At 27.1% G+C, this 27,826-nt stretch overlaps 1 protein-coding gene across 1 annotated transcript; it reads right to left on the bottom strand.

Annotated features, from left to right (window-relative positions):
• Positions 1-11,432: 11,432 nt before the first annotated feature.
• LOC119689520 (hybrid signal transduction histidine kinase K) lies at positions 11,433-27,022 on the bottom strand. The gene is given in 7 exon segments (XM_038104357.1): positions 11,433-11,861; positions 12,142-12,581; positions 13,247-13,502; positions 13,561-13,791; positions 13,794-13,823; positions 13,910-14,176; positions 26,633-27,022. Coding segments are annotated over 7 exon segments (1,734 nt in total). The 5' UTR covers positions 26,916-27,022; the 3' UTR covers positions 11,433-11,634.
• Between the last annotated feature and the right edge of the window lie 804 nt (positions 27,023-27,826).

Genomic DNA, 27,826 nt, shown 5'->3' with positions numbered 1-27,826 from the left:
AGGATGACCAAATACATAATTTATTACTAATAATCATATTTAGATTTGTATTAACTAATCTCTAATTAATTTAATAGACATTAATTTAAGTCTGTAACTGCACTTTTTTAGACCCATATTAATAATAAAACATTTTTCTAAAATTTTAGAGAATGTTATAAATCATTCTTAGGCACCTATTAATATTTTCTGAAGAAAGTAGTAAAAACTATTACGTTAGAAAACGTTTTATTTATATCTCATATGGGATTTATTTTTCACTATATATTCTATTTTTAGACTCTTCGCACATAGCGAAGAAAGCGTATAGTAAATTTGCTAAAATGTGAACACTTTGAAGATACTACAAAATATATGTACTGTTAACGAGACGAGACGATTTGATGAGGTCCGTCTCTTTTTTTCAGGTTTAACAAAAACCAAAATAAACACTTTTAAATTAAATTTAAAAAAAATGTTTCTATTGAGTCTTTAATTAATTAATTAATTAATAATAATATGTTTTATATATAATTGTATTTTTTTATTAAAATTTTAAGTTTAATTTGTGTTTATTAAAAGAAAATAGCACCTATAATTGACGCTAATCTACGCTAATCTATTTTATTTATGAGGAAAATGATTAATTGATTAAATTAATCCTAAAAATTTTTCTCAAGAAGTGATTTATATTAAATTGAAAGAAGTTCTAATAAATATATCAGTATTGAGTAATTATATGAGAATAAATGGTTATATATAATTACATATGGAAGTGCAAAATGGAAGAGTTTTTTAAATTATAAATTCTGGACATTTTATACACAGAATGTATGTGTAGATCTCATTTTCATGTAACTCCTTTCCAATTTTCAGAAAAATTATTTATACAAAAGAAAAAACATCTGCATCTCACAGACAGTATCTTTGATAAATTCCAGATACTTGGTACATTGAATGTAGTGTTTCAAATTGCACAAGATTTGTATGTAATTCTTATGTAGATATACGTGTAATTTAAAATTATATATTGTTTTTTAGTAAATATTTTTTTATTGATTATATGTTGTTTAAAGGAAATATTTTATTTGTCGTAAAAGTTGTATTCAGATTGTAAATAAACAGTAAATATATTATTTAAAAATATACTAGTATAAATTTTATATTTTAAGAGTATTGATTGAGACTGACAATGATTAGGTCGAACTTAACATAATTGGTCCTTTAATTATTTTCATTTTGCTTAGTTATTGTTTTAATAACTATTATTATGTTAGTATATAATATTATTTTTTAAACTGATTTTATTATTCACAACATATTATGTTTTTGTACTCATATAAGTTCATTTTTTTAAATATATTTTTTATTTTAATTTTTACACATTTAATTTTTTTTTAAATATATTTTTTTGTAATTTTTATACATATATTTTTTTTTTTAAATTATACATTTTTTTTTTTTAAATTATACATATATTTTTTTTTATATTTTTTATACATATATTTTTTTTTTAATTTTTATGCGTATATGTTTTTTTTTAGTTTTTATATTTTTATACATACATTTCTTTTTTAATTTTTTTACATACATTTGTTATTTATTTTTATTTATATATTTATTTTTTTAAAGTTAAATTTTTTTTTTAAATATTTTGTTTATTTGTTATGTTATTTTTTAATTTTTTTTTTGTTTTTATATTTTATTATTTCTATTTTTATTTGTTCTTTATTTTTTCAACACAATGGATCAGCGATCCACAGTGGATCCTTACAACTATCTTAATAACGAATACTGTGGTATTTTATATTGTCTGCGGATATATGTTTTTATTATTAAAAAAGTTACTTTTAAAATATTTTTATGTATATCTTTTCATTAATTATTTTTCTTCTTCATTTTTATTATTAATTTCAATAAATAAAAATAAAATAAGGACATTATTATTTTTTAAAATTGTTTTATTGTGACATAGACATTTTAACCATATACTGGACAGACTGTGTACTTCAATAATATTGATTCATTTTCCATCAAAAGTATTCTATAATTTTTGTGCTTTGCAATTATTTAAATTTTTTATAATAATTTTTTTTAATAATTTATTATAATTTATTTTTTTATAAAAAATTCTATTAAATTTTATCCCAATCCTAGCAGTTATTCCGCTGTCTAATTTTTTTATATTTAAAAATTGCTTTACCATTTTGTTATAAAAGTTTATAGATTCTAGGTTAAAAATATTGAGAGATTTTTAATGGAATGTCCCTGTAATCGCACCTGAACGATGAATTCATGTTACAAGGCTCATAGTCTTTTACCTGCGCTGATCATACCCTGCATAGCGTTGATGACGGTATTAAGATTACTTATCATTGATTATCACTGAAGCGCGATAAAAGCATTGTTTGTTCGATAGTTTATTATTGGCTTTATATAGGCTCTTAGTAGTTATTATGCTGAAAAATGATCGTTTATCTTATATATACTACTATATTTAGTAGTATTATAATATAAATCAGAATTTTAAGTCATTGGGCCGATTTACACTATCATAAACGTAACATGAACATGAACTTGAAAACCGGTTACTTATAGATGAGAGAGGGAAGAGAGTGTGATGTGAGTTCATGAGTTTCACGCAATGAAATTTGCTGCGTTTCTTCAGCTTAACACGAATACATATGCAATATTATGTTTATGTTTGCCTTTTAATACTGAATATTCTCAATTTCTGTGCTCTGCACTACTACACACAAGCATTTTATATGTTTACACCAAACAATACAAATTTCACGCTCATGACAGTTCATGATAGTGTAAACTGAACTGACAGTTCCCAGCGGGACTTTCAGCGCTGAGGGAATCGATTCCCTCAGCGCTGAATGGTAATGCCTAGCGCTGATTATTCAAATGAAACTCCTAATTACTTTAACACGTGCATGTCATTGCGGGCAAGCGCTGAATCGTTCGATTACCTTTTCAAATTTGTAATGCAACATTTCAGCGCTGACATGCTCGCTTACCTTTTCGAATTTGTAATGCAACATATCAGCGCTGACATGTTCGCTTACTTTTTCGAAATTGTAATGCAACATATCAGCGCTGACATGTTAGCTTACCTTTTCGAATTTGTAATACAACATATCAGCGCTGACATGTTCGCTTACCTTTTAAATTTTACCTATGCTATTGATTTTTAAATAAAATACTATAAATTTTTTTGGATAAATTATATTTTATATTTATGTTTTATAAAATTAAAATATTAATATTTACATAAAAAAATATAACATACTTATATATATGAATATTTTTCTGTGAAATTGTTACTAAAACCTTGAAGAGATTTCCAGACTCGACTCGATCACTTGTTCCGGCTTACCATCTGTACTTAAAGCATCTGTAAATACAAAAGTATGTTATTGTATACGCTAAAGTTAATTATGTACAATATACCATACCAAAAAGTGCTGCTGTCACATTCTCTAACGCTCTTAAGGACTTCTTGCCTTGGGTACCATTCTCCAAAATTCCACGAAATCTTTCGCGTAATTGGTTGTGTTTTAATAACGCGTCTCATTGATGCAGTCTATAAATAACGTAATAGATGAAAAGAAATGTATGAATTAATAAAATTGTTACATGTGAATATATTAATAAGTTGAAATTGAAAGTAAGAAACATATATAATTTAACTTACAACTACTTCAACGGCAGTGATTTCTTCATTAAATTGAATTAAATCCTCCTCAGTTTGAATTGTAAAATTTTCCAATTGAAACAGCTGACTACATTTTACCCCTTGCTTTAGAATGACTCGTTCTTGACGCAGTAGCATCTACATAATACAAAACAAAAATTTCAATTATCACTTTAAATATATTTACTTAATTTTGCATATACTTACAGTGAGTTTATGATAAATTCACAAATTATATTTTATTTATATTTTTAGATTTTATTTTGATTTTAAATATTAAAAATTGTTCACTGCACGCACTTCACTAAAATCAAAAGCAGACTAAATGTATACAATGTAGGCAAAACAAGAAATTCTTAATACTCCTTTGCTTTTCTTCTTCATTCTTTTATAATTTCAACCCCGAAATTGCCTATGTCGAACACAAATGTCGAAAACAAAGAAAAATAAAAACGAAGAGCTATTACCTCCTCGCTTACTTTTTCAGCGCTGGCATAATGGTGCCGCTGGGTTCTTGTTGTCGTCAAGTTCATCTCACGTTCATGATAGTGTAAATAGGCCCATTATAAAGTCGTTAATATAGATGTCGCTGGGAACTTAGTCTTGTTGTTCGGTCACTGCCAGAAAGTTGGGCTTACATTTAAATAAAATTTAAAGGATAAAAGCTTCTATATGTGCTCCGTTGGTGCAGTTTTGCTTGGAAATAACTTTAGTAAACTACATTAATTCTTTTCCTATTACACTTTTGAACTTTCAATAAAAAGTTCCGTATTGTTTTTCACAGTTTTTAAAAAAAAGTTTTATAAATGGTATTAAAATTAGTCATACGACGTAAATAGTTGCCACTTTTAAGTAACGTCTTCGCTAAGTAAATATAGATTTTAAATATATTCTATACATATTACTAGGCTATAGGTTTTGCTTATTAAGATTGTACTATCTGACTTTATATTTAAAATATATTTGTTTTCTATTTTTAGTGTACTTACTACGTAAATATTACAATAGATTTATATTTATACAGAGGAGTATAAAGAGAAGGACGTGACCTTTTAAAGGTAGTTAGATATAGTTCGTGTGAAAGTCAAATTCGAATAAGAAATCAGTTAATAGGTTTTATAAAAAGAAAGTTATAAAGATTTGCGTACCATAAATAAGAGGATTCTTTGAGTAAATAGGATTGATAAAGGAATAAAAACAATAATAATGATTACAAATTTTTTTAAGCCTTATTAAAAATTTATATACATAGTAAATAAACAAATATGATTAAATATTTAAAGGTTTATTTCGATCTTACCACATTTTGAAGTCAAAAAAATCATTTTCTTTAGTTTTCAAGCTATAGGTTATACACTATATATATTCTTATTTAGCAATATATATTCGGGTTAGCAATATATTCGTATGTTTGTTCAAATCTGCAAATACATTCATCCCTTATATTTTGAAATCAAACGCAATTCATATGGTGATTTCTTGCAAATCAAGTTAATAAATCAATAAAATCATAGATATAGTCATAGAGCTTAGTTCTTAAATATATATATATATATCGTATATGCATTCTTTTTGTTGTTCTAGATTATTAAAAAATCTTGTAACTGTTACGGGTTTAATTTTACCTGTCTTCGGTTTTTTAAGTCTCGAACCACAGATATTGGTTCTGTGTCCAACTGTAGCGAGATTTATTCATAGTATGCGCTTTGTCATAAGAATCGGAAGTCTAAGGGAATCTTCGTCATCTAAACCAAATTTGTTAGATGATATTTGAGTTTACAGTGACTTTTCAATAGTTCAGTGTAAATTTTGATATCCTTACTGCAGAATTTAAAAACAATTTCCAATTTAATCCTTTTTTAGTCTTTTGAAGAATAACTTATTTTTGAAAGTCTGTGACAGAATCACTTGTGCCTCTTTAAGCTAGACAGTCTGATCTTTTAATACTCTATATCTCTAATAGAATAGTATTAAGTTTACACTAATCTGGATCAGATCAGTTCTTTCTGGATCGGATTTGAAGAGTTTGAATAATTCGCAAATTCATTTCGAGGGAATTGAGAATGCCCATAAAAATTGTAAGGCTCCGCTTTTTTTAGATGACATTTAAGTTAAAAGTAATCTGTCTTTAACTCATATTACAGTTTTACATTGTTTTTGTTAAGGTTTAAAAAAATTTCCATTTAAATTTAATTAAACATCAATTAAGATGTGCTTAGTCTTTTTACTTATGGTGTGTTCTTATGAGGTCTTCAGAAATCTGGATGTATTGTTTGTATTTGCAAATTAAATTGTTTGTAAAATAATTGTTAACTTAGCAAAATGATTCGAGGTCTATAATGGAATTATCTAATTATATTAGTTAGAAAATCTTCTCTTTATTCCTTTCATATCCTTTATGACCTTATGTAAAGATTATATCAAATGCTTAAGAAGACTAAGAAGAAGGATTTGGTGGTTTGCCGACATTTACAGTATTTATAAAATCATGAATAAAATATAGAAAATGATGGTAGCTTTTCCACTTCGATTGGATGACGAGTTTAGTACGTGAATGTAATAAATTTTTCTTTAGTTAGTGGTAAGGGAAGCTATAACATAAATAGAAATTGCTTTATAAAATTGGATTTGGTTATTCTAACCTATATGTAATTACATATATGTATACGTTAAGTTTTAATGTTTCATTGTTTTTATTGTTAATAATTTTTATTTCTGTATATATTTAAATTTGTAAAATTGGCAAAAGTAGTACGTATAACTTTTTTATTTCTTTTATTTTTGTATGTTAATTTAAGTAGATTAATATGGAAAATTTAAGCAAGAAAAAAAGCAAACCACAGTTTTTCTTTAATTTTTTTTTCTCTTTTCAAATTCGCAAATAACATTCAAACAAAAAAATTGAATTACAAACTGAAACTATCTAAAACAATGTATCCAACTAATTAACCAACGAACCTATCAATTTAAAAAACAACCACTCAACCACTCAACTAATCAACTAATTAACTGACCAATAAAACTAATTAGGTTTGGAAAATGAGGACATGACTCCAACCCTACGGCAGTTGTGGACCGCGATACGGCAGATGCAGCACGACATGTCGCAAATTAAATTGCAAATCAATGAGGAGCGCGCACTGCGGGTCAATCTGCAACAACTGTTGATGCAACACTTCGACACCGGCGGCACTGCTACAAATTTACCAAAATGTTAGCCTAAAATTAATACAAACCATTTATATATTATATATAATAATGCTTTATATATTTTTTTATAATTAATGTAATTTCTAAAGTGTTATTTTATGCTTTATTTTATATTATATGTACATTTACATATTGATCAGTTGCGGAAATGGCATAAATTCTAACATTTTTAATATATGCACTTCTTCCCTACACTTTGTATATATTGTAGATTTCGATTATTGTTAATATTATAAAATTTAGTCTGTACAATATTGTAGATGCTTTCCTTTTTTACAAGCAGTTCCAATAAAAATTATTGTTTTATTATAGCAAAATTCTTGTAAACCACACCCATAATTTATATTTTATATATATATTATATATATACTATATTATATATATATTATATTATATATATATTATATTATGTATATATATATTATGTATATTATATATTATATATATACTATAATATATATATATTATATTTTATATATATTTATACATCAATAACATTTTTGATTCTGCGAGTAACGGGTATCTTAATGATATACGAAGTCTTTCCGATATGTATGGACCCCATGAGCAAATTATGTGCCTCCATTATTAAATTATCTTTAGGTACATAGGTCTTAAATTTAAAAATTTAAAAGTATTTAAATTTAAAATACAAAATATTGGAATTTTGTTATTATTTGAATAATTTGTTAAAATACAAAATGGCCAAAATTTGAACATTTAATTCAAATTGATTGTAAAAGCAAAAAAAGAGTAAATAAATTGAATAAAGAGTTTATTATTTTTTAATATTAAAGATAAATATATTTTATAAATTAACAATTAAATAAAAATTATTTATAAATTTTTTATAAAAAAATGGGTTGAAAAATAAATTGCACTAAAGATGGTTCACAATATGGATCAAAATATTTGTAATAAACTTAAAAAAATAATTAAAAGTAATATTATTTCATATTTTAATAAAATATTTAAAAAAACAACTAATTTTTTATCAAATAATAAGTAATAATATTGGCAAAATAATTAGATAAATTGTAAAAAATGAATTATTTTCTTATAAAAATATGAAAAAAAAAATATCAATTTCATAGAAAATTATTGTTATAATAAAAAAATTGTTATAAATTAATAATAAAATAAAGCCCAACATTTTTTAAATAATTGTTTTTATATAATTTTAAAACTGTTCCTTAATTTTGTAATTAACTTAAATAAAATATACTAAATAAATTAAAAAACACAAGTGTATGAAATAATAAATAAAATGTTTAGAAAAAATATTTTTCTTATAAACAACAAAAAATAAAAATAACTTATTAGAAATAAATCATAAAAAAGTTGTTATAAAATAATAATCAATTAAAACCAATAATATAATTCAAGAAATAAATCAATATATAATGATTAATATAATTAGAATTAAATTATGATATGTGAACTGCCAAAATAAATTAAAAATTACTTAAATACATTTTACAAAAAAAAAAAATAAAAGTTATTAGTCATTAAAATAACAAATAAAGTGTAACAAATTAGTTATTTTCTTACTAATAAAAAATGATAAAAAATAATTATAAAGAATGAAAAAAATGCAAATTAAAAAAAATATTTTTTTTATAAATGAATTATAAAAGTAATTCATAATTATTAATAAAGTATTAAAATATAAATATCAACAAAATAAATTTAAAAATATATGAAAGAAAAAGATATAAAATAAAATAATATAACACATAATGAGACAGATAAAAAAAATAAAAAACTGTAAAAACTATAAAAAATAGTTTAATATATGGTAAAACGCAGTTAAAAATAAATATTTTTTATTTTTTTTGAAATAATTTTATTTAAATAATTTGTAATAAATTAATTTTTAAAAATGGATGGTTATAATTGTATATTTGTAGGTGTGATATTATATAAATATATGTATTCTTATGTATATTATTAATATCATTATACTTACAAATTATATAGTATATAATATATATTTGTGTGAGGGAGAGAAAAACAGAGAGTGTGAGAGAGAAAGAGAGACAGACAAATATATATATATCATGTAAGTCAAATTATACTATTTTTATTCATTATTAAAACTAGAAATATTAAATACTGCAATGTTAATTTTGTATTATGATTTATGACTATTATTTTAATATTAATTATTTACCGTTAGCAATAAAAGCAAATGGTATTATTTTCTTCCTACATAGTATTAAAATTGAGAAGAAAGTTATATACTAGTCTATTAAGAGATTAGTGCCAAATTGCTCATGTTTGACATACATAAGAGTACCTGAAGAAAGCTATATATGATCTGACTATAATCTGTCTACGATCTAAGATTTATAAATATTTTTCTGGTTTTTTGATTTAATCACAATTTTTTTAAGTTTCCTGACCGCAACTGACTGTTTCATTTTTAGAGAAATTTTACATTTTTTCTAGTGTAATTTAGAGCCCAGAAATAAGATTAAATACTAATATATAGTTTGTCATTTAACAGTAATTGTATTAGTTGATCTGATTATATATATATATTGATAAATTATGCAAATATATATTTACAAATATATTTCAAAATGAAATAAACAAATGAAATTTTCTTTTATATTTATTCTGAGATTTCAGGGTAAGTATCTATATTTGTTTTTCTTCAAACTATTACATCTTCATTAAGGAATATATAGGTAAGTACTTCAATTGGACTTGGATAAATTTAAAATAAATAGGCTTCAATACTCTTCGCAGAGATTGTTATAGTACAAATCAGTTATTTACTAATTTTTAACTGCTGAACTTTATTTATATGGTATTTAAAATTCACATATGTCTATAATTATTTTTTTAAACAAAATTTAATCCACATACATATATGTCAATTTAAATTACATAATTTTTTGTTATAGGCGTTGCCAATAGTAGAGCGTATTTTAATAGCCGCTCAGAGTGTAAGGATTGTACATTACACAATGACCCATTGCAATTGAATGCAATCACTGCAATAGTCCATTCTCCCTTTAGTTTATAGAAAATTATATTGAAAATAAAGAAGAGTTATAATTGCATAATTTTATCAAATATTAACTAAATTGAATATTAATTAAATTGCTTATTCTACTATCTAACATTTTAACCTATTTATACGTATTTGTTGTGCCCGAAAAATACTATAAAGTTTGAAGCACTTAAATAGTTATATGCAAGTAATATTTATAATTGCAACCGCCAGAGATTCAAAGTCTATAATCTCATATAAAATGAATGACTCCAAGACTCAAGGATAACCAGTCAGCAGAAAAATACACAGTCCAGAACGCATATCCATTGTATTATTACAAAAATAATCATAACATACTACCTAATATATATATTTCTTCTAAATTATATTCTTTAATATACCGAATGAGTTAATTTTTTCTCTAGTAAGTATAGTCAAGGTTTTAAGAAATACATACAACTATTTGTGAGGCCGCTGTGGCGCGAGGCAGTCGCCGACTTCTCAGACGTCACTGGCCCTATTAATGGTATAAGTGGGACAGATTACAACAAAAATTGACTTTATCATCTCCTCTTCGTATATTGAGATTTTTAGACTCTTTTGTAAATAGCAATATTTTATAGTAGGCTCTGTTTATGATAGAGACCTTCAGATTTTGAATATTAAAAATAAATGGTTGAATATTTCATTATTAGTTTGAACAATTTTTTACAAACTGCATCTATAGTTTTCGATTGATGTTTAATATTCATACTTATACATAAATAATATATATACTTATAAATAAACCATTTTGATTGTTTGAACGATTTTTGAAAGGTTCAATTAATTATCTTTAATATTTTCAAAAACTTTCAGTAATTATAATTTACAGAGTCTATGTTATACAAAAATTTGTTAAAAATGCAAATTTTCAAAACACCTAAGAAAAAATCTGAAGATACTGGAGTTTTTATTTTATTCAAGGAGCTTATAAAAATTTTTTTAGCCAAATCGGAAGAGATGAGGCAAAAACCCATCGCGTTTTTAAAAGAATGACGCATAAATAAAAGTAGATAACAAACACTACTCATGAAAATAATATTATGAAAATTAGCTAAAGTTTTAATATTACATACACATTGTAGAAATTTATTTATTTATTTATTTTCTGATATCTGCAGTCTAAAAATAATATAAGGAAGATTTAATCAGTAGATGTTTCCAGAGACCATTGCCCTTAGATATTGGACAATATCGAATTCACTTAATTAAAAATTAAAAATAATATTTTTGGGTTTGAAAGTGTTTTCACTCTAAGTACGAGTATTACCAGCTTTTTCTATTTGAAATTTGTTGAAGCACATAAAATGCTTAATGAGATAATTGTATAAAATTATTCAATATACCTTAATAAAAATTAATTTGATTAAAACAAACAATGTAGAAAGTAGTAAATGTTATTTATTATTTATTATTTATTTTAATGACAAATATTTATCAATAATTTAATTAAAAATAAAAATAATATTAAGTAGAAATGCTTTTACTCTTGAAAGTCATAGTCTAATCTAATTTTGGTAGTGTTAGGTTTAAAAAGAAACAATGTTCTATTAATCCTCAACGAGCGTTCCATACACCTTCCCTCACTTATATCAAAGAAATAATTATAGGCAGATTGCTTACGTATTAAAATTATGAAATAAAATTAATTAAATATAATTAATTAAATGTAAATGTGAAAAATTAAAAATAGATTCTAAATTCTACATTGAAGTTTTTGGTGCAATGAGATGGGCGTTGTTTTTGGTTGAAATTGTGGGTTTGTAAAGTGATCTCTAACTCTTACTACTTCTCTCAAATTTTGTAGTCGCACTTCACGATAAACAACAATAATCAGTGTACCCAGAGCAACCATAAAGAGTGTAGCTGCAAGAATTGCACCACCGAAGTTCACGGATATATAATGAATTAGAGACGTCATAACTGAAAAAAAATTACGAATAATTATAATAATTGTGTTTTTATGTTGTTTTTATGTACATTATAAATATTATATATAATAGTTTTATAACAAACATATTGTCGTAATATACGTAAGTATGTACAATTTCTATAAACATGCGTTTATTCATACATTTATTACTTAAAAACTTACTATAAACTTTACTTTTGACAAGTGTGCGATCAAGGCTATATATTAAGTACTTATTTATTATACATATACATACATATATTATACATGTACAAATATATTGAAACTTACCTCCACTATCTTTGTATTCATCCTGTTCAGTCATTAATTTTGCATACTTTGCCGATAATATATTTTTTATTGGCAACTCTGTTTTATTTTCTTTAGTATTAATAATTTTTTTTTTGGGGCTTGATTTTAGACCTCTGATTTGTTGGTTTGTTTCCGATTTTTCATTTACATTTTTTGAACTGGTGTTTGTTGCACTTTTGTTTTCTTCCATAAAGTTTTCATTTTTTTTTGGAACAGACTTGCTCTCACTTGAACTACTTGGTTCTTTCAATATTAACGCACTTTTATCCACAAAACGCATCTGACGCGGTTCTCTACTTGCGCTTTCATCTGAGTTGGCGAGTTCTTCAACGGATGAAGCTTTTCCATTTTTGTCGGGTACTGTGAAGCTAGCACGAACTGTTTGCATTCCAGATTGAAAACTACAAACTACAACGAATCTGTAAGACACAAATGTAATGTTGAAAAGCATAATTTTTATATTATCAATATAGATATTGTGCATATAGACTTCAATATAATAATTGCAATATTTTAATTGCAGAAATAATTTATTTTTCAAAAAGATGCGAATATGCGAAAGAAGAAATTAATATTATCTTTAAGATTTATAAAGAACCTTGTTCAAAGTGCGGGCTTTAAGAATACTTATCAATAAACATTTTAGTCTTCTGTATTTTTACTTTATTCCAAAATTTCTTTAATCGTAATCATATATACCACCTATTTGCCTTGATATGTAGTATTTACTTGAAAAATTTTGCAGATATTTTTCAGTCTTAAACAATGTAGTAGATGCTATATAAGTATCTATACTGTACCGTCCTTGCTTTAGTAGATATTTGAAACTTCTTGTTTCATCCAGTAACTCTGAGTAGAGCATAAGGTTCAGATGATTTCTATAAATCTTGATCTCTTCTTAGCTTAGTTACAGATATCGTTCTATGTATAGAGTGGAGATACGAGTACATGTTGTGTATTAAAAAAAGTCTAAAAGGGGGATCAACATTTGTAAAGACGAATAGGATCATATACATGTAATAAATTCTTTAATTTTAATTCTTTCATTAATATATTATTTTATTCTCATTATATTAAAAATTACCTTCTAGTACTATGTGTAAAGATGTCTAAATTTTCCTGAACTGTGATGAATGTTTCCACAGTGTTGGTTTCTGGTTTAATTAAGCTGCCACACAATTTATGGTCTATACGCATCGTATAATTTTCTCTAGGGTCATTCGAACTCCCTTCTATGCTACAAGCACCACCGTCTACTATAATTTTTCCACCGAAATAGGGTCCAGTTTCCACCTCGATTTCTGAAGCATGTGGCAGACATTTGGTTGCTTCTGCTGAAACTAATAAGGCATTTGATATGATAGTGAACCACAGCAAATAGCAAAGTAATCAACTTACATCCTTTCGTGGGCACTACTATTGTTTGACCAGTGCTGTTTACTCTGTTAACGTCATTTTCGAATTCAATATCCAAAGCTTCAGATCGTTTGGCAACTTTTGCTGCTTTATATATTTGTTGCGGATTTATTTGAAAACTGTACTTGGTTGCCATTCGCAGATTATTAATTGTGGCTGTATAGTGTAGAGTCGGTCTGGAATTGGAGTTAGAAAAGAAATGTTTCACGTCTACTTGTTATTATTATTATTATTATTATTAGAATAGAAATGTAGATTATATAAAATGTTGATTTGAATTAGTAAAGTAGATTTTGATTGGTATATTTATTACATTAAGCATCTACTTGCCTCGAGTTTTGCCTTCCTCTCTTATTTCTTAATTCAAGATGTTGATTACCATTAATTGTCTTAGAACGACACCGCTGTGGTCCTGTTGACTGTAATTCACAGAAAATGATTTGAAATCCTTTTGGTGGTTCCACTTCACTACTGGTATTTGTCACTGTATCTATATTGGATGAGTCTGTAGACAATACTTGAGCCGGTGTCACGAACTCGACTTCCCATGTAAGATTTACTGATTTATAATTTGGATTTCCGGATATAGAAAGTATTTCTGAATAAAGTGAAATTATATCAAATTTAAATTTTTACAATTATTTTAAAAATGTTTCGATTTCTATTTTCGAGTACATCAAAAATACATACGAGAATACTCGAAAAACGTTTAGCAAAAATGTTATGATTATTTTAAAACAGTGTTTGAAATCTTCGCTACTTCCTACTTCAGTGAAGTAAAAGTTTTTCCATCAATCCATTACTGGGATAAAATATGCATCCATTCAAATACACTCGAGATAAAGGTAAAGCCAAATAACGGAACGCACTGAATGAACCTTCTTACAAGAAGAAGGACGGAAAGTTTTAAACCTTTGCGATTATGTCTTATTTTTAAATCTAAAGAACTAGTTAAGAGTAAAGAGATTTGTAACCAAAATACATCATATTGATGAGACTTTCATAAAGCTTGAAGGATTGGTAGGATTGAATCGTGGATCAATCAGAGCAAATAATATGTTTTGATATACTTTTCTAAGAACTTCTTTTACTACGCTTCGTAATTATGCTACTTTATTATCACCTTTAAATCTCATTATCTCTAATTTGCCTCTTTTAATTAATTATTTTCATTTTAACAATTTTTTACAACTACGCATTTAAACAATTTCAAAGTAAGTCTAATAAACTTCAAATGAATTTTTTTATGTCAAAAATTGTACATAGAGGAAGTTAAGACAACCGCTAAGTCCATATTGACCCGGGGTTAAAAGATCTACAAACGCGTTCGTCACGTTTGGCATTACTGGTAATGACCGTAATATTTCGCTGGAAGGAAAGCGGATTCTCGTATAAAAAACGCATTAAATAAATTAGTTTTTGTTTTGTTTTCGTCAGCCGCTTCTTTCTCAGAATAAAAAAGGAAAAAATAAGAAAAATAATATCGAAAATAAGTTCAAAATATTTTCTATTCAGATACATGTAGTTCTTTTCTTTCCAAATTCTGAAGACGCACAAAAAGTGTTAATATATTATTTGACGTATTTGAGTTCAGTTGTCTTGCAAATTCTTTGGAAGTATTGTATACTTATATATGATCTCTTAATACATTTAATATATGTAATATAACAAAAAAAAAACAATAAATTAATGTAATATATAAAAAAATTTAAGATTCTATATTGTTTCTTTAAAACCCTGCATGCGATTTTAGATAGTATTCATAAAGTTACTAATATGTTAAATGTATTGTGGAGGATGGTTTGCATTAAAAATTCATTTTCTTCCAGCATCGTTGTGAGATTTACAGGCAGCAGGGGTAGTAGTTGCTATGGATCAAATTTGAAAAAATAGTGATTAAGCAGACCATTTGAAGCGCAATTGATCTAATTTGACGATTGTAACTACATCATATCAAACATTCTAAGCAAATAACTTATAAATCTATCTCCCGCATCATTTAATATTTACAAAAAAATAGAGTTGATATTGCATACTAATATCTTTTAGGTATTAGGTATTCGCTATATCTCTGAACTTTACTTGAGAATCATTGGAATTTACTCTTTATAATATAGTCAAACTTCCATAACTCGAACTTCTATAACTCGTATTTCTCTATAACTAGAACCAAAAACAGTGCACCAAGGTTTTAGAGAGCAAATTACATACAATTCTGCTTCCATAACTCAAACTTCTACAACTCGAATTTCTCTATAACTCGAACAAAACTTTTGTTCCGTGCCAATAGGAATATGGGAAAGTGCATTTTATAAGTCGAATTTTTGTTTTAAGTATAAATGCATTTTGCTGTTAGGGGAGGTCCCTTTTTCCAAACCAAATGTTTGATTTTTTTCTTTTTTATGCTGCTTCTTTGTTCAAATGCCAGTCGTTGGCAACGTGGTTTAAAGTAAATAGAATAAATTCCAATGCTACTCTTAACGATTATATTGAACTTGACAATGCAATTTGTGCATCGAGCTTTCCTACAGAAAACGATATTATTAAGCACTATAGCTCTAAATTACTGGATCCAATTCTAAGCGCAACGGAAAGTAATGATAGGGTTCGGTGGATGTAATTGTTCATCAGCATTCCATGAATGAAGTAGAAGACTCATTCAATATTTTGAATTTATATTTGCAAACGAATGTTGGTACAACTGATGATCACTATAAAAGTATGAATAAAGTGGGGTCTCTTTTTATTGAAAATAAGAAAAAAAAATAAGGTCCCAAACCCCAATTTCTGAATATTTTACTTCACTATAATTTCTGTGCTTTATTTTATTGCAAATAAATAAATATCTTAAAATGTAATTCTAGTTTCTTTCAAAAATAAAAAAAATATGAAAAAATTATCCCGAAGTCTCCATAAGTCGAACCTTTTCTTTGCAAAATTGGACTTCGAGTTATGGAAGTTTGAGTGTATATTTATTTTATTAAAAGTTAAGAATTTAATTTGAATTTGTTAGATATAAAGCTATAGAGGGCTAAGCTCCTTAGACATTTTTAACTTTATCATATTATTATTATGATTTTATGCGATACTCCATTAGGAACTGAAGGATACAACAAATGATTTCCAACTATATCTATTTTGCGAAATTTGTCTAAGTTCGTTAAAAGATTTGCCAGTTTCAGTATTAATTGTTCTTCGCCATGTTGTCGTTGGCCTGCCTCTACGCCGGGTTCCCATGATAGCGCTGCGTGCGGTATGTTATATCATCATATAATGAACGATTAAATGAACACATGAATTTATTTTATTGAAATACTAAGTATTTCACTAAAACAGCTTTAAATCAACGAATAATGAAATGTCATGCTATGATCAAGTTATGACGATGCTTTAGTTAGGAGTTGCAACTTTCATATATGTGGCGTTATGTGATAATTAGTTATTGGTCTCATGCACTGTCATAATAAACTATAAGTTAGTTAGATTAGAATAGCAATCTTGACCACCAAATCTCAGCCAAACACAAATAATGTATTAGTTTTATAATTTTTTAATACGTAGGGATCTGTATGTACCCGTACCATAGTATTGAGTTGATTCCGCTTTAGTTAAAATAACTGACTAATACGAATTTTCGTTCAATTTTGACTTGGTGAGTCCGGTGATCTGACAAGAATCTTCATTTGCCAACGCTTGTGAAAATCTCTATATATATGTATATATATATATGTATATGTATATATATATATACTCGTATATGTTTAATATCTCGAACGAATCATTTGTTCGTTAATATGCTAAACTTGTTAATATGAACTAACATTCATTATATGCATATATTAACCAATATATAATCTCTATATAGTCTTCCAATTTTATTTAATCACATTACATACATTCTAGAGAACTTGAAATAATACAAGGGTATTTGAAATATCAGTAATTACGATTCTACACTACAGCAAAGATGCAATAATTTTTGTTTAATAGTTCCAGCTGAGAACTGAAAGTACACCTCAATTGGCAATTAAGCTGTAATGAACTGAAAGGGAAATGTCTTATAATTAAGGCCATATTCCTTAATTTCGTTCTAATCTCAAAACTGAAGTTTGAAAGGAAAAAACAACTTAATTTCGCTGAAACGAAGATGAAATTAAGATTTTTGCGAAATTAAGGTATGTCTGAACTTAGTATAACGCAGTGACATTGATTCTTCCGATTGTACTACATTTATCAGGGCATATGCAATTTTATTAACAGATAGTGAAAGTTCATCAAAGCTAGATATATTTTTTAGCGACTTGAGATATAGTCATTGGTTTGAACATTTTGTGCTGAAAATATCAGTGTAAAACATACTAGGTGTGTTCCTCAAGCTACTCGTAGTAAAACTCAAGTAAAATACAAGTAAAATACAAACTGACAACGTAACACAAATAAAGTGCCAAATTAGATTTTGATGGAACAGTTGGTGCGAACACCAGTGCCGTGCAAATTAACAACACAAAAATTTAAACTCAAACCAAAACAGCTGATTCACACATCACACAAGTTTTTACTTGAAATAAAATGTACGAGTAAAGTCTGTGTAGCATTTTCAAATCTCGACAGGGTTGTTACGCTCTCTCAGATGCTCTGATTTACTCGAAAATTTGCTGGTGTAACGCACACTGTTACTCAAAGTTACAACGAGTACCTCGTGGAACAAACCTCCTGAAACACTTTTTTCGGTCAGTTGGTAGCACTACACTCTTTTACAATGAACGATATGTAGCCCAGAGTGGCAACATCAGCAATTTTTGCTATTATATTTTGGAGTGCTCTGCGATGGTATAAAACCATCGCAGGAGTTTTTCGCAACGAAGAAACGAAGCTACAATTTCGAGAAAGGTGTTTCGAGTTAATCGTAATTGTAACGGAAAATTCATTGAGAGAACTGGAGGACATACTTTGAATTGGGTCATCGCTGAAATGATACTAATGCACTGGACAGGATGCAATTTGAAGACGACAAAATAAATTTTTATTGATTGTTGATTAGTTTGTCGTTTACTATGGTTTCCTTAATTCAAAAATTTATTGTTTCTAATTGTAATCATTGAAGCTTGCCCACTGCATTAGGAAACAATTTGAACAAGTATGAATAAAATGATTATAATACTTAATTTAACCTTGAGCTATTACAGTTTCCTTCAATGTGAACGTGTTTTACTTTGATCGGACTGCCTCGGTATGAAGTTGGCACCGCATGGCTGTTCCATAAAGTTCCGTTTTGAATTATTTTCCACTATAATCACGATAATTATCACGAGAAGGTTTTCAAATTGTGCACTTTTACTGATGGCTTTATAACTAATTTGCTCTTTTTTGACTCGAAGATAAAACAAACAAACCGATGTACGAGTATCTGTTTCTATGACTTTTTCTTTGGTTTGGTTTCTTTTTGATTTCTTAACTTAACTTAAGTTAGGTTATTGTAATTTAAATAAAAACGAACTTTCTTCTTATAACCTTAATTAAAATAGAAAGACTGTTTTGTATCTCTAAACTCTATCAACGGTGGTTTCATTTAAATTACTTGTTTTACGTTGCTTCGCTGCCTTCTATTTATGAATTTCGCTTAACCCATTTATTCTTAATAACAATAAATTTGTAACGCAACTCTGCGTGGTTAGGTCTATGCACTTAAGTTACTACGTCGATCTTAATGATTTCTTCGCCACGAGATAAGCGCAGTTCTGAGGCTGCCATTTGTCAAAAGCGTTTGTATCTAAATGAAGTGTAAAGACCGCAAGTAGAAAGATTTCATTCGAAATTAAGCTATCATTTACAAGAATTACCCGTCAATATCGAAGCATTTATAGAGTACGATAGAACCGTCTCATTCAATTTAAATTAGCAACGCAGTTTGAAAGAAAATAAAGTCCTCAATGAAAATTTCACAATCATTGAATATTTTGTGAAAATCAGCACTAAAATAATTTAAATAAGCCGATATAAACATTATTTTAAATTATTAAAATTTTTGGAAAAGCCTTTTACATTACCGACACAAAGGATATTCTAGGTATGAGTGAATTTATAACAAATTTTTGCTATTAATGCTCAGAGAAGTTGATTTGAACTTTATGACAGATTTGTATTATGACAAAGTTTTGTAGTCCTCTATCTAATTCTTTTGTCCAGTAAGTTTTTCTTTGGGTATTACAATATAAACACAAGTTTGTGTGTGTTTTTTTTAAATATTTTTCAAAATGTGTGAACATAAAAGTCAAGTACGGTTTTAGGGCAGTTGGTTAGGTGCGCTGACTCTGAGCTTTAAATTTGGCAGGGCACGAGTTCGATTCCTGGTACTTGCAGTCTCAAAAAATTATTTACGAATAATTAAATACAAGCTTTATTTCCAAGACCACTGATGATGGGTATATGACAATACTCGAAACAGCTGTATGCTCAGGTCTGCCAAAAATTCAATTAATTAAAAATAATATAATATTAATTTTTGTTCTTGTAGTTCACTACTGTTCGAAAAACCTGTTTGCAAAATATTTAGTTTTATTTGAAAATAGAATAAAAATTCTCGGAGATGATATGATATTGTCTTTCACACAATTAATGTTAAAGGGTATATATGAATGTCTATATACTCTGAATCAGCTCGATGAAATAATTCATCGGGGTAATCTCGATAGGGTAATTCCACCATCAGTGGGGTAATCTTTTTTAACCATAAATTTATCTATCAGGTTTTAAGCAAGGAGAATAAGGTGCTTTGTATAGATGTTTGCATATTTGTGAGGGTTAGTGTAGCTGACTTCCTTCTTCAAACTGGAGTGTATCACAATGGGCAATAGATGTTTCCGGCAGGAAGTGTTGAAACTTGTATTAACTCGCACTTTTTTAATCAAATCTAACCTAATATTTTTTTAATATAACTTATCTACGTTATCTATTTATCTAGCTTCAATATGAACATATATACTTATATATTTTCATTAAATGTATTTATGCTTAACTTTTTAAAAAATATTTTCACTTCATTGAACTAAGGAACTATTACAAATGCATCTATTTAAATTGATTTTAATTAAATTGTTTGATTTAATTTTATTAAATTAACTTCAGATCTGAACTCTAATGAGGAGCTCTGTTCAAAATCTTAACTTTGATATATTTTGAAATATTGTTAAAGTATATATTTTAATGCCCAGCAAGTTTACTATTACCATTCTATTTAACTCTGCAGAATTAAATGGAGCATTCGAAGAACAAATAACAATATAATCTGCAAAACTGTGTCTTTCCCAGTTTGGCGCCAGTTATCGTACATCACTCATGTAATAAAGATAAAAACCTGATCTATGACGATTAAGTCAGAAGCAGTTGAAAGTCATACCAAAATTGGAAAATTGGGCTATGCAAATTGTTTTAGAGTTTGAAAAATGATTTGAGTTTTTAGTATCATCCTTTGCGATTAATTTAAAAGAAATAAAATAAGCAAGGGTAAAAAATTTATCTTCTACTATTTTATTTTTAAACTTTGGATCATATTTCAATCAAATAAGGTGAGGAAATAGATTATACCTCATAACATACCTAAATCAGACCAATATATATAAAAAAAAAAACACCTCAAGTTTATTGTCCTCAAACCATGAAATAAATAATACGCGGACGACTAAGGAAATAGATAGGAAAATGAGTAGGTTAGCAACTTGAGTATATAATAAACCTGAGTTTAAGACAAAGATCTCATTTGTTAGGAATATAAATAATTTATTTTGACTGATGAAGTTTTCCCTAAAACAACTATAGCAATAAATATTTATAACTCAAATAAAAGGTTTATGTACGAATAGTATTCAAAACTTAGTGTCATATTTATTAATTTGTATTATAAAGAGGTTTTATTCGAACAGTAGTGAACTACAACAACAAAAATTTTTATTTTTTATATTATTTTAATTAATTGTATTTTTGGCTGACCATACAGCTGTTTCGAGTATTGCCAAATACCCATCATCAGTGCTCTTGGAAATAATTCTTGTATTTAATGATTCGTAAATAATTAGTTTTGATAATTTGTTTTATTTAAAACTAATTAAATATTAATTACACAAATTTGCAAATTGTTGAACAGAGTGAAATTAAAAGTATAGTTCCTTTTTTTGAGTGCATGAGTGGAAGTTATAGCGATCTGCGTTAATTAATTATAGAGACAATTAACTCATTAAGTTTAACTTCATTAAAATTGCAGAACTTAATTATAATTTAATCATCTTAATTGAATAATAATTAAGAACATAATTAATGAAATTTAAATTGAAAGAAGCAAAAGTGATGAATTAATGATATTCTATTAATAGATAGATATGTCAACAAGTTTTTTTATTAAAAATCAAACGATAGATTGAAGAGATTGTTTTTTTTGTCAAAAAAAAGCTTTTCATAAATTAGAATGTAATTTTGGATATCAGCTGCATTTCAAATAAATATTAGAAATTTATTAATAGAACAATATTAAGTATTGAAATTTGGATGAACACATAAATTATTAATATTTCATCGAATTTTCGTATAAGAAAAGTAACATTTAAAGTATCAAATAAGTGTGTTAATTGAACGTAGTTAATCTATGTCAAGTAGTTTATATTATTTCACTAGAAAACTTTATTACAAATATATTTGTGGAAAAATATTGTAAGGATTTATAAACCGTAAAAGTTTCATATATTAATAACAAATAAAAAAAAATAATTGTTAATATTTTTTTCAATTTACACAGCAAGTGCATTTGTTAACAAAACTTTCACAGCAAATTAACAAAAAAAACTCTAGAAAAATGTGCGAACATAAAAGTCAAGTACGGCTTTAGGTCAATTGGTTAAGGTGCGCTGACACTGAGCTTCAAATTTGACAGGGCACGAGTTCGATTTCTGGTACTTGCAGTTTAAAAAAATTTATTTGCAAATAATTAAATATTATTAAATAAATTAAATATTATAAGAATTATTTTCAAGAGCACTGATGATGAGTATTTGGTAATACTCGAAACAGCTGTATGCTCAGGTCAGTCAAAAATTCAATTAATTAAAATAATATAAAAATGAATTTTGTTGTTTTAGTTTACTACTTTTCGGAAACCTCTTTATTATTTTTTTTTTAATTACGTATTTACATTATTACATAATAATTGTATTAACAATTTTAATAGTAATTAATTTGAAGGTGTAGGAAAATAATTCTAATCGTACTTTCAAAAGAGCTTAAAGGGTCTATTTGAAATCAATAAAAATAAAACAGTATTTTTAATAAGAAAATTGTTTAGAATTGCAATCACAGAAATAAAAAACTCAGACTTGTTGAGATATAAAGGAATTCTTTAAATGGGCAAACACATTATACAAGTTTTCATTAATTGAACTATTATATCTGTTTAATTTTCGAATGATCTTCCATTTACTATATGTGATTTATAATGATAAGAAAAATACTTGAAATGCAAGCATTTCGATTGATTCGTTAAATAATAAGTTTAAAAATTAAGTAAGATAAGCTTGTTCCCATAGAGCAAGACATAGTTCTCTTGAAGGATTACACATACCTGTAAAGAGGCTAGTAAATAGTAACAATGCAATAATGAACAGTCATCTAAGATAATGAAGTCACAGTAAATAATAACCACTGATATATTTGAATCATCCTTAACTTGATACCTTGGGGAATATCTTAACTGACAGTTATATGAAAAAACAAATCTACAGCAAATCTACAGAGTTAAATAGAAAGTGGTAAATTTGTAAGTCTCCTCGTTTTTTACTCAAATATTTAATCTAAATATGTCTTTTGATTAAAAAAAATTTGTAATGAAATATTTAAAATTTAGAGAATTTTCCTATAATTTTCTGGGATTTAAAGATATTTATTCTACAACTTCAAGTCCTAGAATAAAATCAAGATATTTCAAATAGTTTTTGATGAATTTGGGGCATAAAATACTTTAAAAGATATATTTTATGAGGTGAATGACGGTTATCTCCCCAATAAGTGAAATATAGTTAAACGAATGAAAATACTTATCTGATGAACGGGCAACATGGTTTGATGTGTTCAAAAAGAGTATATTTTTTTTGAATGATTCTGTCAAATATTTATATTTAAGAAAGAGAACAAATTATGCATTATAATATAAGACTGTAGTTATTGACATTGACGAATAATAATTAAAAGAAACTACATTTTAAGTCCCGAATGAAGCCCAAGCACTATACACTAACAGACCTTTTGTAATCAAATTGATTCCTTACAGGAAAATAGCATTCTGTCTGTTTATAAGTGATCAGAAAATTTTCTATAGAAAAGTTTCTGAATACTATCCTCGTGACACAAAGCCTAGTTGAATATTCAAGCAGAAAATGACATATGGTTACTTAAAGCTGAACCAAGGGCTCAATTGCTTGGTTTTTAATTAGTGAAGACCATTAAAATTAGTTTCTTTTTAACTTTACTACCTTGACAGGTGTTTTAGATGCTTAGTCAAAATGCAATTCGTTTACAAGGAAAACAAATAAACAAGATGAAAACTTAAGTTTGGCTTCGCCATAGCTCGAATACCCTTCCTACAGATAATTATGTAAGTAATTAGCCATTTATTTACTAAATGTTTTTAGCTTTATTTGCACAATTATGGTTTGACTTTAAATGCAGTGCACGAAAATTTAAAATTACTTGTTAATAGTTCTTTATTGGGATGCTACATAATCAGGTTCATAAATATTACATATTCAAAATTGCTCTATCTGGCTACACAAGAAGCGTATTACTGATAGCGAATCTGAGAGACAGACAGATAGGTATCACTTAATCGATTAGTATCGTGTTGCTGATCATTTTTCTTGTCTCCAACATCTGCGTGAATCAAAAATAATAACCTATTTTAAAATTCCCTTTGATTTGTTCCAGTTTATTAGCGATTAAATTATCTATAAACAAGGAAACAGAGAGACGGGTGGAAAGACAGATAAATGTACATCGCCAAATAGATTTGTTGTTTCATGTTGATTTGGGATATAAATAATTTAGAATATCTGGCTGAACTCAAAAAATGTTCAAAGAATTCACGAGTACCAGATATATAGAAAGAGTTTTTTATTTCATAAGAAGGCTGCGTTCACGAAATTATATGTCTGAATTGGTTCTTGTGAAAATATATTAAGTTGAAAATTACAATAATAGTTTAATAACTCTGCAGCAAAATGGAATGATACCTGAATTTCATTCTCCCTTGAATGGCATTCTAATGGATCTTGTCAGTCTAGCCACCCTAGCACCTCTTTGTTGTACTCTATGATATAAGACATTGACAGTTTGGATTGCAGGATGTAGTACACATGTAAAGCTCTTAATAAAGTATTATGGATTCATTTTCTTTTCAACTTATGATAAGTCATTTCTTGACAGCGGATAGAAAAAGTACGTAACATTATCCCTTAAATGAAATCCTAAAACAATTTGTAGACTTGGTCACCCTTGTAGCAGATTGAAGGATTGTAGAAGGAGATTCAATGTAAATATCCTGTTGAATTAGTATCGGTATCACTGTTGTACAGTAAATTCGTATGAATGAACGAAAATCGAATGCTCCAAATTTTCATCGAGCAATGCTTATAGAGAAGAATAGAGACTTGTTATACAATGGGTTTGGTTGAATCTATTAAATAGGAGATTCATTTCTATAAGACAACATTTTTTTTTATTTATTTTTTTTGATACATTCGTATGTATACTAAACAATATAATAAATTTTTGTATAAAAATATTTAATTTCATTTTTTTATGATTAAAATTACTTGTAACATAAACTCAATAGTATTTGTACGCATATGGAGTTAAGCAAACCACTCAACCACTTAAACTAACCACTTAATTTTGAAGAAAAGGTTTTATAATTTTGCATAGAGACATTATTAGCATGTAATGCTTACAGTCTGTCCTATAAAAATAACTTTTACAAAAAATACTACAATCATTTAACCGAACTCTTCATCCACCACTAACCTTTTTACTGTGCAATCAACCAAGACAGAACTTCGCTACGGGAAATTTCCTCCTTAATGGTTAGTAACTATGTCACAAGTGAACTTCAATATATGTGAATATATGTCTACTTCTTTAATATAAAACAAGAGGAAAAATTTATACAAATTACTATTCTCATTGAAAGACCCAACGCCCCAATTTAAAGTAATCCTTATGAATTATTACTTTTTAATTAAATATATACAGTAGAATTTTGTTTATGTCTTCAACTTATTAAATACTTTTACTTTAAGACGAAATATTAGAAAAAACACAATTCAGACCACAAATTTTGGCTGCATCACTTGGATAATTTCGCAAACCCACGACGCACTATGGGCGACCGCTTGCCCTAATATTTCTCACAAAATATTATCGAACATTGTTCATCTATTATCTATCATTTATCATCGCCAAGTTGAAATAGTCATTAATTGCATGGTTTGCGCACATGTATAGGTTTAGGAAGAATAGTGAAAAAATTAAATAAAAAAATAAACATATTTAAGAAAATAGAAATTAAGAGGTGAAAATTGTAGTTACAGTTCTTGGTAAAGTCAAATTAATTCGTTAACTTCGTCTCGCCTCTTTTCTCAGCAAATGTTATTGTTTTTTTTTTGCACTGTAGATTTCTGCGGAGAACAGATAAAATGTAACGATTTGTGTTTTGGCAGTAATAATTACTGGCAACGGGGCCCTATGTGCCACTTGAAAGGTGAAAGAGACGAAAAAAGAAGCGGCAGCAGCGAGAATTGGGTTTCATTGTTCAATTTCGTACAGCATTTGCCGTTTGCTAAATTTTCGTTCTTCTTTGTAGTTAAAAAAAACGCTTTATTTGAAAGTACGTCTCCTAATATGAATCTTTCACATTTTGGTTGTCTTCAACCAAATGAACATTAGTACACCAGAAAGCAAAATAAACAAAATGTTTACGCAGCATCTAAAAATGCCGTCATTTTTAGATCACAGAACTTACCATATTTACCGGAAGTCCTTTTCGTTGCGTTGACTTTATGAGGCGCCTTGATTTTGTTGTCATTTTTTTCATTCGTCTCTGATTCAGGGTCTGTTAAATTTCTCATAAAATGTGCTGGATCATAAACTTTGTTGGTATTCAGTGATCGCGTGCGAATGACTCCTTTAGCTACTGGATCATATTCTGATGTCACGCATTGAATTTTCCGGTGAAGTAACAGCAATTGTGTGACAATAACTAATGCTCTTATGTTTAACACTTTGCTATATTCACAAATTAGCATATTTAAATTTATATTAAATTTCAATTTACTTCAAAATCAATAGAATATTTTTCCGGTAAAACACAGAGAACTTTTTTCTAATATAAAAATGTCGGTAATAAATTCACTCTACGCATTTACGCTTTTTCACACTTTTTTTTAATAGACAATATTTATTTCATAAATTATACAAAAATTAATTTATTATTCCAATTTATTGTACTAATAGGATGCGATCCTACTTGGCGGCGTTCCGGCGTTTATATATCTCTTCTACAAATTCTGCGAGTTCCTTTTCTTCTTGCCTCCACTAATATAGCATTCAGACCATCCGCACGCAGTCATAACAAACAACTAATTTAAGGTAGCAATGAAATCAACAGCTTTGGTGTCTTCTTGCTTAAGCTTTCTTGGTTATTTATTTCCTATTATTTTTTATTTTCCGTTTTAACATCTTACATTTTTATTTTGTATTTCTCTTTTCTTTATAAATGTGCTTTTATGCCTAAAGATCGGAAGAAACTGCATGACGCAGGCACAGTAAAAACTCTTTAACACAAGCAAAAGCATAAACCAGATTTGTATTACGGCCTAAGAGAATGCAAGCATCTATATACTACATATGTTAATGTGAAAACCTGTTAGCAGTTGGAGAAACTTTATAACCCCTGGTTCTATTATAATTACTTTAACATTATATTATTTAAACATACAAGCTGCGCTTCTTATAAAATTTTGGATCTATTTTAGTAAAACCTGTAAGTATATTCTTTTAATTTTTGTTTATGTAGAGAGTTTTTATATATAATTTTATTGTATACAATTAGACTAAATAGTATACGTTCCTTAAAAAAAGTACTTAACCCCATTTTTTATAATAAATCAGTAACTGTTGACTTCCTCTAGCTACGGTCATTGGTTCTTCGTAAGTA

This window comes from Teleopsis dalmanni, chromosome X (assembly GCF_002237135.1).
Source record: "Teleopsis dalmanni isolate 2A chromosome X, ASM223713v2, whole genome shotgun sequence".
In the NCBI taxonomy this organism is placed as follows: Eukaryota; Metazoa; Arthropoda; class Insecta; order Diptera; family Diopsidae; genus Teleopsis; species Teleopsis dalmanni.
This window is presented reverse-complemented; position numbering and strand designations above follow the sequence as displayed.